Raw genomic sequence first — 20060 nt, 5'->3', positions numbered from 1 at the left:
ATCGAATGGCAGAAGAGGCTCAAGGGACCTACCCCTGCTCCGATTTTTCATGTTTCTAAAATGGGATGCAGTAATCTTAGAAATACATAAATTAGACAAATCAACAGGCAAAGCAGTTTGGAAGTAATAGTTCATGGAATACATTGATCAAATTTATTTTGGAGGTGAGGTTGTGGAGGAGGGCTGTGTCATATGTCTAGTGTGTCAGCTTCAGGGCTCATGGTGGAATGAAGATAGACTTTCTTTCAGGTTTTTTTTATTCTTAAACTATTCAAAATGGCATCTGATTGTGGTGATAGTAGAATCTTTTCACAGCATTTTACTGTACTTGTCACTTGCAGTTTACGGTGAATATGAATCATTCCATTCAATATATCATCGACCACATGGTGAGCATATTATTACTATTATACAAAGATATAAAATTTCATAACATATGCTGGAAAGAGAGACAGTGATTCCAGAGAATATCATTTCAGTATGAGAATGATGAACAAGGCACTGGAACTAGATGATTGCATCAACGGATATAGAAGGAAGAGAGAACAAATACTGCAGGGGGACTGCCCATTAACTTTCAGACTTCTCTAGCTGTGAGAGAAGTGCTAGAACACTGGAGAATTGCACACAGCATGTTCTTGTTCAAAAAAAGGATAAGTCCAGCAATTACAAATGAGTCATTTGAACTTCAGCAGTACAGAAACTTCCAGAAGCATTTATTCAGTATGAAATTAGTAGTCACATGATAAAAACCAGGTTGATTAAGAAAAGCCAGCATGGATTCCTGATGAGTAAACTGTTTAATTAACTCGCTGGATTTTTGTGAAAATAAGAGGCTCAATAAGAGTGATGCTGTTGATGTGATGTGATATGGATTTTGAAAATAAAATTGATATAATTTGATATAATGCCATGCAACAGGCTGGTGTAAAAAAAAAAGCCTTTGGAATAAGAGAAGATAGTCTCCTAGGTACAAAGCTGGCTGAGTAATAGGAAAGAGTAACGTTCAATGGATTTTTCTGCACTGAAGGAAATGGTGTTTGTAGTGGAGTCCAGTGGTTGGCATGGGCACCCTTGCACTTCCCGATTGTATATTAATGATCTAGATCTTGGACTGGAGGGAACAGTTTCAAAGTTTGTACATTATATGAAACTTAGAAGTATTGCAAACTGAACTGGATGGGATTGAACTCAAAAGGATATTGCCAATTTGGTGGAGTGGGCGATACATGGCAGCTAAAGTTCAATGCAGAGTAGCATGAGGAGATGCATTTTGGTATGAAGAACATGGACAGGCAATATAAAATAAGAGGTACAATACACATGATGGTCTAGGAGCAGAGGTGTGTGTGTGTGTGTGTGTGTGTGTGTGTGTATAGATTATTGAAGATGGAAGACAGATGAAAAGAACAGTTAATGAAACATGCTATCCCGAGGTTTATTAATGTTGCACCGAGTAGAAAAGTAAGGAAGATATGCTAAACTTCTGCTGGACACTTTTGCCAGGCATCAGCCTGAATATTGTGTACAGTCCTTGATGCCACACTATAGGAAGGATGTAAACACATGACAGAGAGTACAAAAGATGTTTACAAGAGTGGTTTCAGGGATGAGAAACTTAAGTTATGAGGATATATTGGATAGGTTGGGACTGTTCTCCTTGGAGAGAAGAACGCTGCAAGGTGGCATAGTAGTTAGCATTGCTTCAATTCTAATCTCGGATGACTGTCTGTTTCTCTGGAGTTTGCATGTTCTTCTTGTGTCTGTGTGAGTTTCTGCCAGGATTCTCTGGTTTCCTCCCACAGGTTGGGTGGATTAGTCATGTTAAATTGCCCTGTAACATTCAGGCTAGCTGTGTTAGCCCTGGTAGATACAGGAATAGGTCAGCACGGTGGCTCAGTGTTAAGCACTGCTGCCTCACAGTGCCAGCAATCCGGGTTTGCTTCCAGTCTTGGGTGACTATCTGTGTGGAGTTTACATGTTCTTCCCATGTCTGCGTGGGTTTCTGCTGATGCTCCAGCTCCTTTGACAGTCCAAAGATGGACAGGTTAAGTGGATTGGCCATGCTAAATCGTCCCGTAGGGTCCAGGGATGTGCAGGCTAGGTGATCAATGTAAGACAATGGAGGTAGGTTAGGGGGCTAGGTGTGGGTGGGATGCTCTTTGGAGTGTTGATGTAGACTGGATGTGCCAAATGGCCTCTCTCTCTGCACTGTAGGACTCCTATGATTCTATGAGTAAGAACAGAGAATATGGTAAAGGATAGGGGGGATTGGCATTGTTAATCAAGGATAGTTTTACAGCAGCTGAGATAATGTTTGAGGACTCATCCACTGAGGTAGTTTGGGCTGAGGTTAGAACCAGGAAAGGAGAGGTCACCCTGTTGGGAGTTTTCTATAGGCCTCTGAATTGTTCCAAGGATGTAGAGGAAAGCATAGCAAAGATGATTCGCGATAGGAGCAAGAGTAACAGAGTAGCTGCTATGGAGGACTTTAATTTCCCCAGTATTGACCGGGAATACTATAGTTCAAGTAGTTTAAATGGGTCAGTTTTTGTTCAATGTGTGCAGGAGGATTTCCTGACACATTATGTATTCGGGCCATATTGGAATTGGTACTGGAGAATGAACCTGGCCAGGTGTTAGATTTGGAGGTAGGTGAGCACTTTGGTGATAGTGACCAAAGTTCAGTTATGTTTACAATAGCAATGGGCAGGGACAGGTATATACCGCAGTGAAGGGAATATAACTGGGGGAAAGGCAATATTGATGTGATTAGGCAAGATTTACGATGCATAGGACGGGAAAGGAAACTGCAGGGGATGGACACGCTTGAAATGTGGAGCTTATTCAAGGAACAGCTACTGCGGGTCCTTGATAAGTATATCCCTATTAGGCAGGGAGGTAGCTGTCGAGAGGGAGCCTTGGTTTACTCAAGTATTTGAAGCTCTTGTCAAGAGAAAGAAGAAGACTTACGTGAGGATGAGGCGTGAAAGCTCAGTTAGGGGGCTTTAGAGTTATAAGTTAGCGAGAAAAGATCTAAAGTGAGGGCTAAGAAGAGCCAGAAAGGGACATGAGAAGTTGTTGGCGGAAAAGATCAAGGAAAACCCTAAGGCCTTCTACAGGTATATCAGGAATAAAAGAATGACTAGAGTAAGATTAGGGTCAATCAAAGATAGTAATGGGATGTTGTGTGTCGATTCTGAGGACATAGGGGAAGGGATAAATGAATACTTTTCCTCAGTTTTCACACTGGGATGGGGCAATGTTAGTGAGAATATGGAAATACTGGCTACTAGATTAGATGGGATTGCAGTTGACAAAGAGGAGGTTTTATCTATTTTCAGATCTTCCAAAATTGCTAAGATCCCTGGGCTGGATGGTATTTATCCTCAGATTCTCTGGGAAGCCAGGGAGGAGACTGCAGAGCATTTGGCTTTGATTTATATGTCATCATTGTTGACAAGAATACTGCCAAAAGACTGGTGGATAGCAAATGTTGATCCCTTGTTTAAGAAGGGGAGTCGGGACAACCCTGGTAATTATAGGCCAGTGAGCCTTACTTCGGTTGTGGGTAAGGTGTTGGAAAAGGTTATAAGAGGTAGGATTTATACTCATCTAGAAAGGAATAATTTGATTAGGGATAGTCAACACGGTTTTGTGAAGGGTAGGTTGTGCCTCATTAACCTGATTGAGTTCTTCAAGAAGGTGACAAAACAAGTGGATGAAGGTAAAGCTGTTCATGTGGTGTACATGGACTTCAGTAAGGTATTTGGTAAGGTTCATATGGTAGGCTATTGCACAAAATATGGAGTTTCAGGATTGAAGGTGATTTAGCAGTTTGGAACAGAAATTGGCTAGCTGAAAGAAGACAGAGGGTGGTGGTTGATGGGAAATGTTCAACTTGGAGCTGAGTTACTAGTGGTGTGCCGCAAAGATCTGTTTTGGGGCCACTGCTGTTTGTCATTTTCATAAATGATCTGGATATGGATGTAGAAGAATGGGTTAGTAAATTTGTGGATGGCGCTAAGGTAAGCAGAGTTATGGATAGTGCTGAAGCATGTTGTGGGTTACAGAGGGACATAGATAAGATGCAGAGCTGGGCTGCGAAGTGACAAATACAATTTAATGCGGAAAAGTGTGAGGTAGTTCACTTAGAAAGAACATAGAACATTACAGCGCAGTACAGGCCCTTCGGCCCTCGATGTTGCGCCGCCCTGTCATACTAATCTGAAGCCCATCCCACCTACACTATTCCATGTACATCCATATGCCTGTCCAATGACGTCTTAAATGCACTTAAACTTGGCGAATCTACTACCGTTGCAGGCAAAGCATTCCATACCCTTACTCTTCTCTGAGTAAAGAAACTACCTCTGACATCTGTCTTCTCCCTATCTCCCCTCGCTTTAAAGTTGTGTCCCCTTGTGTTTGCTGTCCCCATACTTGGAAAAAGGCTTCCCTGTCCACCCTAATTAACCCTCTGATTATCTTGTTTGTCTCTATTAAGTTACCTCTCAACCTTCTTCTCTTTAACGAGAACAGCCTCAAGGCCCTCAGCCTTTCCTCATAAGACATTCCTTCCATACCAGGCAACATCCTAGTAAATCTCCTCTGCACCCTTTCCAAAGCTTCTACATCCTTCTTATTATGCGGTGACCAGAACTGTACGTAGTAACAGGAATGCAGAGTACTAGGATAATTGTAAAATTCTAGGCAGTGTAAATGAAAAGAGAGATCTCAGTGTCCAGGTGCATAAATCCATGAAAGTTCCGACCCAAGTTGATAAGGTTGTTAAGAAGGCACATGGTGTATTGGTGTTTGTTGGTAGGGGGATTGTGTTTCGGAACAATGAGGTCATGCTTCAGCTGTACAAGACACTGGTAAGGCCGCACCTGGAGTATTGTGTGCAGTTCTGGTCACCACATTAGAGGAAGGATGTGGAAACTTTGGAAAGGGTTCAGAGGAGATTTACTAGGATCTTGCCTGGTATGGAAGAAAGGTTTTACGAGGAAAGGCTGAAGGAACTGAGGCTGTTTTCATTGGAAAGAAGGTTGAGAGGTGACTTAATCGAGACGTATAAGATAATCAGAGGGTTAGATAGGGTGGAGCTTTTTTCCACAGATGGTGAAGGCTAACATGAGGGGACACAGCTTTAAATTGGGGGGGAGTGATAGATTTAGGACAGATATCAAGGATAGTTTCTTTACTCAGAGAATAGTAGGGGCATGGAATGGGCTGCCTGCAACACTAGTAGACTTGCCAACATTAAGGGCATTTAAGTTGGCATTGGACATACATATGGATAATAATTGAACAATATAGGTTAGATGGGCATCAGATTAATTTCACAGGATGGCATAACATTGAGGGCTGAAGGGCCTGGACTGCACTATAATGTTCTATGCTCTATGAGGAGTGTGCAGAAGTCTACTTTGCTAGTAGCAGACTGGAAGAACTCTGTATAAAAGTGACACAAATGGGAAATAGTGAACTCGATGAGATAGTTTGATGGGGTGACCTTTTTAAAGTAACTCTAAATCAGAAAGCATCTGGAGTAGTAATAATTAAACAGTTACCATGTATTAGCTTAAACAAAATAAGGTAGGGACATTGGAATGTAGTGGGAGTGTTTGGAGTGGGAAAAACATACCTAAAGCACAAATAGTATTCTTCAAAGGGAGTAACAAATTAGCCTAAACTAAAGAGAAGTCATGACAGCAGAGCTTGCATCCATGATATGCTCTTCTTGTGCTTTGTGTGAAATCATGGAGATTATGTCTATGATTGCCAAGATAGCACAGAAGGAGCATTTCACTGCTAATCTTTAGGGATACTGGATACAATATTTTAAAAAATTATCTGTAGCTATTGGCTAACCACATTTAGGAGCTGGCATTGTGGGTGGACTCACAATGGGGCACCGAAGATGCTGTGCTTATTATCGACAGCACATTCAGTGGGGTGCTCCCACTTCATGCAAGGTCTGAGTGTGCAGAAAGGGCTTGGTGATGATCAGGCAGAGCAGGGGAAGGCAGGTGTTGCAGAAGACCACTCTCTCTAACAGATGTATTTTAAAAAAAATATTGTTAGGGGTGATGAATTCTCAGGGATAACAGCAGGAACTAGGTACATGGCACCTTGAGTAGCTCTGTTGCACATGAGGGAAGGAAGAAGAGTGGCAGGGCTATAGTGCTGTGGGATTCATTAGTGAAGAGAATAGATAGGAATTTCTGTGGCTCCAAATGAGACTTCAGGGTGGTAAATTGCCTCCCTGGTGCTACGGCTCCACGTGAAGCTGAGTAGGACTCATGTCCCAGCATAAAGAGTAAATGAGAAGATGGAAAATAAGAGAAATGTGCAGAAGAAAGAAAGTGGAGAGGGACCTACAAGAAACAAATAAGCATAAATACAAATGAAAGAGCAAGTAAGAACTTGAAAGATTAATCTAAGAGAGGACATCAATGGTAAGGTGACCATAGTTATAAAATGGGAATGTAAAGAACTAATAAACATCAAGGGAGAAGGTGCAATTAAAAATGAGTTAATATGACTATAGAATTGTGAATGTCTGCAATAAAATAGTGAAACTGCAGGTCATAGTATATTTTGAGAAACCAGCTACATAGTCAGAAAAAAATCAAATTGAAAATTAAACATTAGAATAAAACACATTTAAGATGGATAGGGGGGAAAAATGAGGGTGGTGCCATATCTGTACATTATATAATATGACAATCAAAAGATTTGGTGCAACTATCAGTAAGACAGAAATAGAATCCAAGTGGATAAAGATAAAAGGTAATAAAGGCTCACTCACACTAATGGAGATAGTCTACAGACACCCTAATAATAGTGGAGGAAGAAATATACAAGCAATTTAAGGAAATCAATAAAAGACAGGACAATAATCATGGGGGATTTTCATGATTTAATATTTCAAAATGTAGGTAACACAAAACTGCAAAGGATAGTCCGCCTCAGGACTGACTGCTACAATTCACCTGAAGATAATAAGGAATTGGCAAATAAATTTCAGCATAGATTATTTTCTTTTAAAGAAAAATAAGAAAGCCCAAAATTACTTGAGAAAACCTAAATAGTTGACTTGAGAAAACTTGAGAAAATCTAAACCTAAAAATCTAAACAATTAAAATAGTAACGCAGATTAATGAAGACATTAATGAAAGCAAACAAAGCATAAGGGATTATCTCTAGAAGGATGGATCTGAAAAGTAGAGACTTTATGCTAAACTTGTATCAAACCTTGATCAGTCTGCACTTGACGTGCTGTCTTCAATTCCAGTTGCTGTATTATGAAAACAATACTGTCCAGTGGAAAGTATTTTTTTTCAAGGATAGAAAGAGAAATGCATGGTTATTAATTTGGAATATAAAATGGAGCTGTGACCCACTTTAGGTATTTAAATTCATGAAAGGTTTTAAAAGAATGGACATTGACATTGAGATTCTACCTCATTCAAAAGTCATGCATTTATAAATTCAGACCAAGAGAAATTGTTTCCACTTTTGTGGAAGTTCAAGCAATGGGGCATCAAGGCAGTTACATCTGGAAGAAGTGTCATTGGTCATAGAATGGTGAGAACATAAAACTTACTACTGCATGGAATGGTTGAAATAAATAATATGAATGCCTCTATAATGGAAGGCTAGGTAAGAAAATGAGGGAGAAAGGAATAATGGATTACATTGCTAAGAGTTTAGAAAATCCTGATGGGGTGTACTACATCAAGGCGAAACAGTTAAAATTAGAGGCTTTCCATTTAAGACTCTGAGGAAAACTATTTTCTCTCTGAGAGTCATTAATCTGTAGAATTCTTTTCCTCAGATGCATTGGCCTGTGGATCATTGGATATATTCAAGGCTGAGTCAAGTAGATTTTGATTTAACCTTTAATTAAAGGTTAGGGAAGGCAGAGAGGGAAAAATTAATGAGGCCACAATCAGATTAGCCATGATCTCATTGAATGTTGGAGCATATTAGGTGGGTTGGATTTCCTTTTCCTGCTCCTGGTTCTTGTGTTCTTACATGAAAGTCAGGAGGAGGCACAGGCGAAGGACAAATGCTGACTCGAACTGGTTGGACTGAATGACTTGTCTCTGCGCTACATATTCTATAAAATTTATATAGAAGCTTTGACTACTTTTCAAGATACTATTTAAAAGAGTGTAAAGGGCATCACAGCTGCCTATTAATCTATCCTCCAAGAGATCAGTAGGATTGGTGAGGTGCAAGTGGCAGTGACTCCACAGAATAAGAAACTGCTGTCCACTCCCAATGTTCAAGCCCAGACTCTTGACAGACCACTAGTGCCATTTCTGTTGCCTTTCAGCCATGTTACTGTGGATTTAATTTTTGGTTCTGTAAAAGGAAGGAAGGAAGTCTGGGATAGTGAGAAGGTTAATTAAAACTTCTGGTATTGTTCTAAGTTAAAAATCACACAACACCAGGTTATAATCTAACAGGTATTGTTCCATGAATCACTAAACTATCTAGGATCTGGGTCAGAGAAGATTTCCTACACTGTAGTGATCCTTCATCTCCCTCTACCTCTACCGCAGTTTTGTCCTCCTCAGTTTATTTTCTGATAGCTGCTAGCAAAGGCTGTTTGCTCATAATGAACAGGTTGTAATCTTTCTGTCCTGTGTCCAAGATTAAACCCAGTGTGGTGACTCAAAGATTGACAGCATTGTCAGAGAGAAAACCTGTTGTTAGGATATTGATCCTCTGCCTATGTTTTAGGGAGCGGGACACCCTTTTGTTCATGAAAATGGCCAAATTCACATGAGATGCATGCAATCAATGACAACCTGCACCATGAGGATGCCAGGAATGCAATCTGTGAAAATCTTTGAGCTCACTTGACATGCTTACCCCTGACAAGAAGGCCTGAGACAAAACTGTTCCTCTTGGGAAAGCATCTATTAATGATATCCCTTTTGCAGCAGCGCACTGAAAATGAAATGCATTGTATCCAACAACAGCCTAAAGTAAGCCACAAATATAAAGATTATGAACTATAGATGTTTGGTGTTCAGCATACTGGCTGGAATGTTTAGTTGGAAAATGGAAACACCAGCATCAAATCAGCATTACATAAGAATTGGAGTCATGATCTGCCTGCTAGGCATACGCTAACGATAGTTAAGTATGTGGATCTAAACCCTTGCACCAAACATCGCAACCAATATACTTTCTAATGAAAGTGTGCACCAGACCCCATTTATGGGGTCTAGTTGGCTATGTAATATTTGAAAAGCAAGCACTGAACAGCCCAATTTAACACTTGGAATATCTCAAAATTTTCTCTAAAATAATGGTAATTTCTTTCTTTAGTGCCGTGTCTTGATCCTATCTTTCAAACCTTGTTCAGTTTCTTCTGTACTTCAAAAGAAGCTTTGATGTCCAGATCAGTAAACCTATTATGAAAGCGAGTCAAGCACTGGAGAAGAATTCCATACACAGATGAAGACTGGCAGAAGGCAGAATGCTAATTTGTATTTAATCTTTAATGAACAAAACATCTCTTTCAATTAACAAATGTAAAGCTCACATTGACATTTATCAATGTCATTTGAATATGCCATGCATTTGATATCTTGTGCTGATGCATGCTGGTTGTCATTTTCACACATGCTGCGCCTTATTCTCCAAGTTTCCACCAGGCACAAGGATATGTTATATGTATCCCAAAAGCATTTCTTATGTTTACACTTCTGAAAATTAAAAAAAAAATCACACCATGGACCAAAATATTTGCTGCATGATATGGTGGACACAAAATCATAAAAGGCAAACACCACATAATAGAAGTAAAATTACTATATAAACACAAAAAGTGACTGTCATGCAATTGAAACAACAAATTTAGTTATTAATATTTTGAAGCAAAGGAACATTACTTACACTTGAGTAGAAAGCTTCACTAGAGACACAAATGACATCTTGCTCCTGAATTGTTAAAATGTCCTTTGCTAAGTGCAATCGCACTTCAAAAGGTTCTCGACTTCCATCTTGGAGCAAACAAATTCCTATTTTTGTCTTGCAATAAAAGATTGGACCAATGTAAGCACAATTGACATATTTCTTACAAATAAAACAATCAGTTTACTTTCTGAATTCATGTTTCAAATCACTACAGGCAGAAATTTTCATTTTAACACTAATGTTTAATGCATAAGGTGTATAAAATAAAACAGATTATAAAGGCTTCAAAAAGATATTGAGCACTATGACTGAAATATATACCTCCCTACACAAAACAGATTTTAACATGTTCAGCTGCGTCAGCAACAAAAAAAAACAAGATTTTATCCATAAAAGCTGGTTCAGTTAGAGAATGGAGACTCTGCTGCAAAATTAAGGCTCAAAGGTGGCTGCCACTTGCAAATTATCCCGGATGAAGTTCTTCCATCATATTGAAAGCAGATGTTTGTTGTACATCCAATTAGTAAATTCTGAAGCTTGGGATGACAGTTATCAGCAGGTATAGCCTGGAGGCTGCTTATGAAAACCATGCTTCAATATATCTAGGATTCATGCCTAGCAGAAGTACATTGAGGAAAGTCAAACAGCTGCTGCTTAAGATCTATATCATTCATTGGTGTGACTGGCATTCTGTAATGTCAAAGAGATACTGGAAAATATCTTTCATGTTTTGTGGTGTTACCTTACTCACTGTGTTTTAATGAGTAACTCCTGATATGTACTGTTTGTCCAGTGTGAGCTCAGACCAATGTTTATTAGTTGTCTAATTACAGCTAAGGATTATCTCCTTTTGTTGAAGGGAGGTAAGCAGGGTTTGTTTAAAGTCAGCACCTGACAAGGGAAGTTTTGAACTATGAAAGTCCAACCAGAAATGTTCATGTAAGGTCTTATTCAAGCTAATCCTTAGCATTTTATGCATACACCCAAGGTAAGCTATCATGTGAGCTAGAATTCAGATTCAGATACTTCCATATGTAAGATCACTGTAGTTGGATAAGCATTGGAAACTCACCAATAATCTCTGCTGACAGACTGAAACTTTATTTTGTTAAGCTTTTGGCTGCTCCAATGCTTTACATTCTTGCCAGGTAGTTGCACGTGGATTGTAGATATGTTGGGTGCCATAATTGCTGGTCAAAGATAAAAAGCTGAGTCTCCTGGATTTTTAGTAAAATGCAAGTTGCACCAAGTTTGGTGAAATGATTCTTTCTCACTGAGGGTGAGTGTATTTTCTCTGTGTCTTACCAAACTCGCACATCAATTGGTGTTTCAGCCCTCATGGTGAGAGTCACATCTGATTGATTCCTCCCACTATCTTCCAAGAACACCTCACCACTCATTGGTGCTCCCTGAATTGACCAACATCCCTAGTGTCAGCAACATAATTAACTGCATAATGTGCATTCTGACAAACATTCTCAGTCTCAAGCTACCCCTTACATACTCCAAAATTTGCCCCAGATGTGGCAACAGAGGGAGCCAGCACCCCACTATGTGGTCATGATCCTGGAGGTTCTGCTAACTGGGGTAATGCACTGGCAAAATTCACCAACACCAACACCCCCTCTCCAAAGTCCAGCAGTGGAGGCCACAACAACTGACCATGCCAATCTTGTTTGCATTTTCATTTGGGTGAAAGTAGTCTTAGCCATCTGGAGGAATAGCCAGCACTATAGGAAGAAGGACAATGCCCCTTTCTACTCTGCCAGTATAAGTTCCCTCTGATACATTCACTCTATCTCTACACCAAAGCTCCCCCTCTATCACTTTCACTAATACCTGCAACATCATCTCCACTTATCCTTATCCATCTCAAAAGGTAACAAATACCACTTTAAGAACATAAGAATCAGGAGCAGGAGACGGCTATCCGGCCCTTCGAGTCTGCTCTGCCATTCAATAAGATCAAGGCTGATCTTTTCATGTCCTCAGCTTCACTTATGCATCCTCTCAACATAACTCCTTATCACCTTATTGTTCAAAAAAAATCTGTCTTAGCTTTAAAAGCATTTACTTAAGTAGCATCAAATACTTCACAGGACAGGGAATTCCACAGATTCACAACCCTCTGGGTGAAGTAGTTCCTTCTCCATTCAGTCCTAAATCTGCTCCCTCTAATCTTGAGGCTATGCCCTCTTGTCTTAGTTTCATCTGCCAGTGGAAACATCCTCTCTACTTCTACATTATCTATTCCCTTCATAACTTTATATGTTTCTCTAAGATCCCCCTTCATTCTTCTAAATTCCAATGAATATAACCCCAGTCTACTCAGTCTATCCTCATACGCCAACCCCCTCAACTCTGGAATCATCCTCATGAACCTCCTCTGCATCCCCTCCAGTGCCAGTACATTCTTTCTCAAGCAAGGAAACCAAAACTGCACGCAGTACTCCAGATGTGGCCTCACCAACACCCTGCACAGCTGTAACTAACCTCCCTGCTTTTAAATTCAATCCCTTCAGCAATGAAGAACAAAATTCCATTTGCCTTCCTAATTACCTGTTGCACCTGCAGACCAACCTTCTGTGATTCATGCACAAGGACACCAGGTCCCTCTGCATCGCAGCATGTTGCAACTTTTACCATTCAAGTAGTAGTCCATTTTACTGTTACTCCTACCAAAACGGATGACTGTACATTATTAACATTGTATTCCATTTGCCAGTTCTTTGCCCACTCACTTAAAGTATCTTTGTTTCTCTGCAAAGTTTCAGTCCTCTGCACACTTTGCTCTGCCACTCATCTTTGTGTCATCTCCAAACTTTGACACACTACACATGGTCCCCAATTCCAAATCATCAATGTAAATTATGAGTAATTGTTATTCGAACACTGTTTTCTGAGACACACCACTAATTATTGATTGCCAACCAGAATAGCACTCATTTTTCCCCACTCTTTGCATCCCTTTGGTCAACCACTCTTCTATCCATGCTAATATTTTATGCATAATACCATCTTATGCAGCAGCCTCTTGTGTAGAACCTTGTCTAAAGCCTTTTGGAAATCTAAGTACACCACATCTACTGGGTCCCCGTTGTCCACGGTGGTCATAATGTCTTCATAGAATTCCAAAAGATTAATTAAACTGCCTACTCACGCATTCAGCACACCCTCACACCTGTATCATCAGTTATAGGTGTGTCACCTCTTTTACCTTCAATACCTGCATCTCTCTCATTCCAGGTGCAAAGTAGTCCATAGAAGGGCAGAAAGAATTATGACTGGTGGTAAGCTAACCGTCAGTTAGCCCCTCATCTAGTCATGAACAGAGGATCCTGACTGTAATGGCCCCATGAGGGTCTGAACTGTTTTTGGAGGCTGCCCTTGACTTATTGTATTGGGAATCCCTGAGTAAAGGTTACCCCTCTTCACCTGACTGAGACTTGCTGACATCAACTGAAAGTTTGTGTCTTTGCTATATGGCACAGCAAAACAGCAGAAATACACAAATAAAATAAAGGGCAATGCAAGTCATGGATGCTGCAAGCTTCTGGGCAACATTAGAGTGAGTGACCACTATCACAGTGAACAAAGAGCATGGAGATGCAGGCTAGTTCAGTCCATGAGTACAAAGCCTCCTTGCAGCAGCATTACAATGATCATTACAGGTGCATGGTTGAAGCACAGAAGCATCCAATAAATGGATCAGACATGTGCCATGTGTGTTTATAGAGTCTGACAGAAATATTGAATGCTAATGTCTGTGGATGTCGGGTACATGTGCCGAAGCATGCCTGAAATATTGGTATCTGGTGTCTGACACAGAGGTCTTTTGGAATAAGCAGCAAGTTGAACGCACAGAATCAGTTATGGTTTCTGTGCTGAGTTTTTCCTATGGTTCGTTTGTATGGTTAGTTTCATAGGATCACAACATATGATGAGTGGAATGTTAGCAAGACATTTGACAAGTAACAATGAGCATCAATTGGGAATGCACTACTCCTTAATGAGAATCTCTGCTTGAGAAAAGCCTGCAAAATGCTGTGAGATGATCTCAACATCAAGATTGGCCTTGCTTAATGTCTTGTCAGATTCTATGACTTATCTTGCCAAAGCCCAAGACATTTAGAGTCACTTAAGGAAATCATTATGAGAAAACAAATACTTGCCCAGTTTAAATGTAAGGCAACACTGGCAAATACAATCATCGTTGATTTGTATTTTTTCTGTATATCCACAATCCAGCAAGGGAAAAAATGGTTATGTTGGCAGTGAATTTTACAAAACCACATCAGGTTTAAACAAAAACTGAAATGTTTTACATCTGCATGGCGTAAAAATTTTAAAAATGCCATGATAACTGTTCAGTTTGATAGTGTGGAACATGAGTAAAAGCAAAATAATAAAGATGTTGGAAATCTCAAATAGAAACAGAAAGTGCTGGAGATATTCAGTTCACCTGCTAGTATTTGGATAGTGAAACAGAATTAAAATTTCCAATCTGAAATCACCCTTCTTCAAATTTTAAGTGTGCTGGAAAGGAGATATTTTGTTAAAAATGTTAGGTCTTTGAGATATTATACTAACAAATACTCTTGTAAAACTTCATTAAAGTTCAGCCACTACAACACCTTTTATTGCCAACATTTTATGTTGATAGTAATTCTGAGATTTGTGGTCTCTTAACTTTGAGTAGACAGCAGTAGAGTGTTAAAGATGGAAGCAAAGCTGAAACTTGTTTGTGAGCATTTGGATTAGGTCTGAGTGATCAGTTGGTTACATATATTGTGACAAAACAAAGAATAAAGACCAAAAAAGGAGGAACATTTTAACTGCTAGCTATCTGCTTCGCTTCTGTAAAATGACTGGCTGCTTATTAAATCAAGGTGTCAGAAAGGAATATTTTTAGCCAAATTTTTCTCTTCCTATCCAAAGCCTTCCTGATATAATTTTCAAGCTACTCTAGACAAAGATGAGCAATATTTTGTGGAACTCCATTTTCGCAAAAGCCATTTCACCCACTTCCAACATTCCCTTTTAAATTTGGATCCTGCTCATTGGCAGGTCTGGCCTTCCACTGAGTTAGGAATAGAAGTCTTTGTGCCCTTCACCGGTAAGCTGTAGCAGTGATTTAATGCATTTTTTTCATTTAAAATACATTTTTGTTAATCGCATCTACCAGTAGTAACAGATCTCTACAGCATTCTTGATCTTTAGAGACCCAGGGATGCCCATTCTGTACCCGACAAGTACTGTCAGTCTGGACCTGCCCAGCACAGTACCTGATGTTTTCTCCAGATATGGCAGACAGGGGAATTAGTGCCTCACTTTGAGGGAAAGGACTTGGAGATCTTGCTGAAAGAGTTGGTGCAGAGATGCCACTTCTTGTGCCCCCAGGACCAGCAATGGAAGACACGACTGGTCTTCCATTTGAGATAGCCACCCAGGTTAAAGCAGATTTGGCTATCTGGCGGAATGCCCAGCACTGTCAAAAGAAGGTCAATGACTTCCCCACTCTAGCAGCATTAGTACTACCATCTTTTCTCCAATACTTCACACTCACCCATCTTTGCTTCGTACCCACCTCCCACTGAGGCTAATGCATTACCATTCTCCCCATTGCCTGCAACATCTTCCCTCACCTGCAGCCAGCCATCCCAACCATCAACACTATTAACTCTGCCGAAAGGATCAAGATGGGCTGTGGGCTGTCTGACAAACAGCCTGACAGCCTCTGACTGTCCGTTGTGGCTGGCTGACAGCTTCCAAGCCCTCGTAATGAAGGCTGACATCGACACTGACATACTGTGCTGGAATCTCACAATGTTATGCCTCTTGACTTGACTAATGCCTACTGACAACCATGGTAAGCTTCCTTCCCTTATGGGAAGGTAAGGCAAGGAAAACCAGAAATAAAATGAGCCTGATATCTATCACTTGGGAGAAAAGCACAAAAAGGCAAGACAACACAAGGCAGGGATGCTGTAAGATTATGACAGTGAAAGAAATGACCGTAAATGCTGTCTAATTCCGTCCATGAGCTGGGTGTGTATCGCTGAATACACAGTGTCCTTTCAGCAGCATTACATTGTAATGGGATCATGAGCTGTGGAGATTCTTGGAGGCTGGCAGATATATTGGATATCCAATGTCTCTAGATGAGGTATGTGCGACTGGTGTCATGGTGCATGCCCTGTGATGTTGGTGACTGGTGTCCAATATGGAGGTAAGTAGAACATATAGAAAACACTGATAAAACTGGACAATATGGATTTTGAAAGCGGAAATGACATTTGACAAATTTGTTCGGGCTTTTGAGGATTTTTCCTTTAGCATAAACAAAGGAAAACCAGTGGATCTGAAATATTTGGATTTTTAGAAGACTGTTGATAAGGTCACTCTCAGGAGGCTAGTAAGTAAATTTACAATGGTGGAATGGTGGAGCTGGTTATTGACATTTGGAAGTGGAGAGGAGTGGAGGGCATGCCCCTGTCTGTGCCAATGGTGCTGAGGTGGAGATGGTCAAATGCATCAAGATCCTGAGAGTGATGATCACCAACAAACTGTCCTGGTCCACCCACGTTAATGTAATGGCCAAAAAAGCACAGCAACACCTCTACTTCTTCAGGTGGCTAAGGAAATTTGACATGTAAAGACTCTTGGTAAAAAAATGACTGCAGATGTTGGAAACCAGATTCTGGATTAGTGGTCCTGGAAGAACACAGCAGTTCAGGCAGCATCCAAGTAGCTTCGAAATCGGCGTTTCGGGCAAAAGCCCTTCATCAGGGCTTCATCAGCACTGCCTTTATTCCTGATGAAGGGCTTTTGCCCGAAACGTCGATTTCGAAGCTACTTGGATGCTGCCTGAACTGCTGTGTTCTTCCAGCACCACTAATCCAGAATGTAAAGACTCTTACCAATTTTCAATGATGCACAATAGAAAGTATCCTATCTAGATACATCACAGTGTGGTACGGCAACTGCTCTTTCCAAGAATGCAAGGAACTACAGGAGAGTGGTGAACACAGCCCAGTCCATTGTGCAAATCAACCTTTCATCAATTGATTTTGCTTATATTTCCCGCTGCCTCAGGAAAGCAGCTAACATAATCAAGGACCCCGCCCACCTTAGTTACACTCTCTTCCTTCGGGGCAAAGACAGAAAAGCTTGAATACACATACAAACAGATTCAAGAACAGGCTTTTGAACGGAATTCTCAAATATTAATGTTATCGCTCCCTCTCTTCTCTGCAGCTGCAACACTGTTTTGCTACCTGATGCACTTTGTATGATATGATCTGCCTGTACAGCACAAAAAAACAATACTTTTCACTGTATCTTGGTACATGCGACAACACTAAATCAAATAGACTGAGAATTATTAACTGACAGAAAACAGTAAGAATCACAAATCATTCTTACAATGGCAAGCTGATACTCATGGAATTTGGCAAGGGTCAGTGCTAAGTTATCATCTACTTAAGTCATTTGGATGTGGGGACCAACTGTAGTATTTTAATTTTGCTGAAAACACTACGCTGAGTGGGAACATAAGCTGTGAGCTGGATGCAAGAAGGTTTCAAGAGAACCTGAACAGTCTAAGTCAATAGTCCAGAACATAATATATTTTATAATGTAAATAAAAACTTTGGTTAAAAGAAACAGAAAGGGAGAATATTTCTTGAATGGTGAGAGAGAGCAGTAAATGCAGGTACCCAAAGGGACCTGGATGTCCTTGTTCATGAGTCACTGAAAGCTTACACACAATTGCAGCAAATAATTAGAAAGGCAAATAGCCTTCTAATGGCCCTCATTCCAAGGGAAATTTGGTAGAGAAGTAAAATTGACTTGTTACACTTGGGTAGGAGTAATAAGACTGCATCTGGAGTAGTGTGTACAGTTTTGGTCTCCTTTATCTAAAGAAGATTATACATGCCAGAGAAGGAGTGCAGCAAGACTGTCTTACGAACAGAGATTGAGAAAACATGGTCTGTATGTTCTCGACTTTCAATTAGATCACCTTTCATTTTCTTGAAACTTTAAAATTTTTACAGGGTGTTACAGGTTGTAGATAGGATGTTTCCCCTGGTCTATGACCTGAGAACCAGGGTGAAAAGCCTCAGGATAAGGAGCAGTCCATTTAACACTAAGATGAGGAGGAATTTCTTCACTGAGAGGGTAATGAGTCTTGGAATTCTCTGTCCAGCAAGCTATGACAGCTGTATCATTGAGAATATTCATTACAGAAATTAATAAGTTCCCGGACATGAAAACCTATATGCAAAACTGGAGATCAGTGCAGGTAAAAACATCCCTCCATTATGAAACCTATGCACTCAAAGTAGTAAGAAGGGATTGATCAAAAGCCAATGCCAAACGCCATGCATATAACCGGTTGTCAATCCCAGCCCCGGGCTTCATAAACTTAAGCGTCACAATAAAAAGTCACCTTGATCAACCAGATATTTTATATTGAATGCAAGTTCAGTGATCGGAGGCGTACCAACATGAAAATACATGTCCTCGGTCACCACCTACAATACTACAATAAAACAATGTGGACTACAGATCATAGGAGCACCATTGGAAACCCCATGCTCACCTCGGGTAGACGAATACACATCACCAACTGACAGGCTGCAGGGTACAACGTGAACCAAAAATACTGATTTAGTTACATAAAAATAAAGTCCAACACACACACACATAATTTTGTTCCTTCCAATATCAATGTTTTGAGAGGAAGTTGAATGTCTTGGTTGTTGTAAAGGTGGTGTCACTTTTCAATGTCAGGCTCATTCAGGTAACACAAAAGTTAAAATATTATCAAGTGCTCAAAGTCCCCAGTTTACTTCTTACAGCCAGGCTAACAGAAAACACAGAATGGGTTTCTGCAATGAACAAGAACTAATAATTCTTACAAATAAATAGACTTTGACCACAGGTAGACAATTATAAACTGTCAACATAAAACTCGAACAGTTAAAACTCTAATTCCAAGCAGACAGAAAATGTTCATTTAATGGGTGGAAATAGAAAACAAAACTGGGGAAGCAGTTCAAAGATTCACTGAGATGATTCTTTTGTTTGCTAAGATTTTCTGTTCTTCAATTTTTCACAAGGTTCTTTTCATTTCCTTGCAGGAGGCACAGCTGATTAGTACAATACCAGCAAAGTTTCTTAGTTACCAGTGAAAGACCACAGCTTACAGCATCTGGTGAGGGAAAATAATTTACCTTTCTTCAGGTTTTCTGTATTTTACTGGATATAAAGGCACATCATCTGTTCTTGCAACAGTCCAAAGGCTTCAGCCAGGATCATTCTCACACAAAAGCAGTTCAGCTACCCAGGAGCCAATCAAATGGTTGTTGTCTGATAGCTATGAGCATCCAGAAATGATCAAAACTCCACAAACCAATTGGTAACTTGTTGGCAGCTGAATGTCACTTTGTACAAACCCCTTGGTGCCCTGAGTCTACAAATAACCCCACATCCTCCCCACTGTTTGAACAAAACAGCATAGAGTTATAGAGATATACAGCATGGAAACACACCCTTTGATCCAACTTGTCCATGCCAACCAGATAACCCAAATTAATCTAGTCCTATTTGCCAGCATTTGGCCCATATCTTTTTAAACCCTTCCTATTCATATATCCATCCAGATGCCTTTTAAATGTTGTAATTGTACCAGCCTCCATCACATCCTTTGGCAGCTCGTTCCATACACACACCATGCTCTGCATAAAAAATGTTGCCCCTTAGGTCCCTTTTAAATCATTCCCCTCTCACCTTAAACATATTCCTTCCAGTTTTGGACTCCTTTATTCTAGGGAAAATTCCTTTGCTGTTCACCTTATCCATGTCCCTCATGATTTTATAAACTTCTATAAGGTCATCCCTCAGCTTCCAATGTTCCAGGGAAAATGATCCTAGCCTATTCAGCCTCTCCCTTTAGCTCAAATCCTCCTATCCTGGCAACATCCTTGTAAATCTTTTCTGAGTCCTTTCAAGTTCTGAACCCTTTCCCACAGCTGACAAATCAGAAATGAATGCGCTATTCCAAAATTGGCCTAATTAATGTCCTGTACAGCAGCAACATGACTTTCCAA

At 40.2% G+C, this 20060-nt stretch overlaps 1 protein-coding gene across 4 annotated transcripts in view; it reads right to left on the bottom strand.

Annotated features, from left to right (window-relative positions):
• The window catches only part of sntg1 (syntrophin, gamma 1), a 524044-nt gene that overhangs the window by 149644 nt on the left and 354340 nt on the right, over window positions 1-20060 (bottom strand). For all 4 annotated transcript variants that reach the window (XM_072570506.1, XM_072570505.1, XM_072570504.1 and 1 more), the window contains one exon: window positions 9925-10059. In XM_072570506.1, the coding sequence (XP_072426607.1) occupies window positions 9925-10059 (135 nt within the window). The remainder of the gene's footprint in view (window positions 1-9924; window positions 10060-20060) is intronic.

This window comes from Chiloscyllium punctatum, chromosome 5 (genome assembly GCF_047496795.1).
Source record: "Chiloscyllium punctatum isolate Juve2018m chromosome 5, sChiPun1.3, whole genome shotgun sequence".
Classification (NCBI taxonomy): domain Eukaryota; kingdom Metazoa; phylum Chordata; class Chondrichthyes; order Orectolobiformes; family Hemiscylliidae; genus Chiloscyllium; species Chiloscyllium punctatum.
This window is presented reverse-complemented; position numbering and strand designations above follow the sequence as displayed.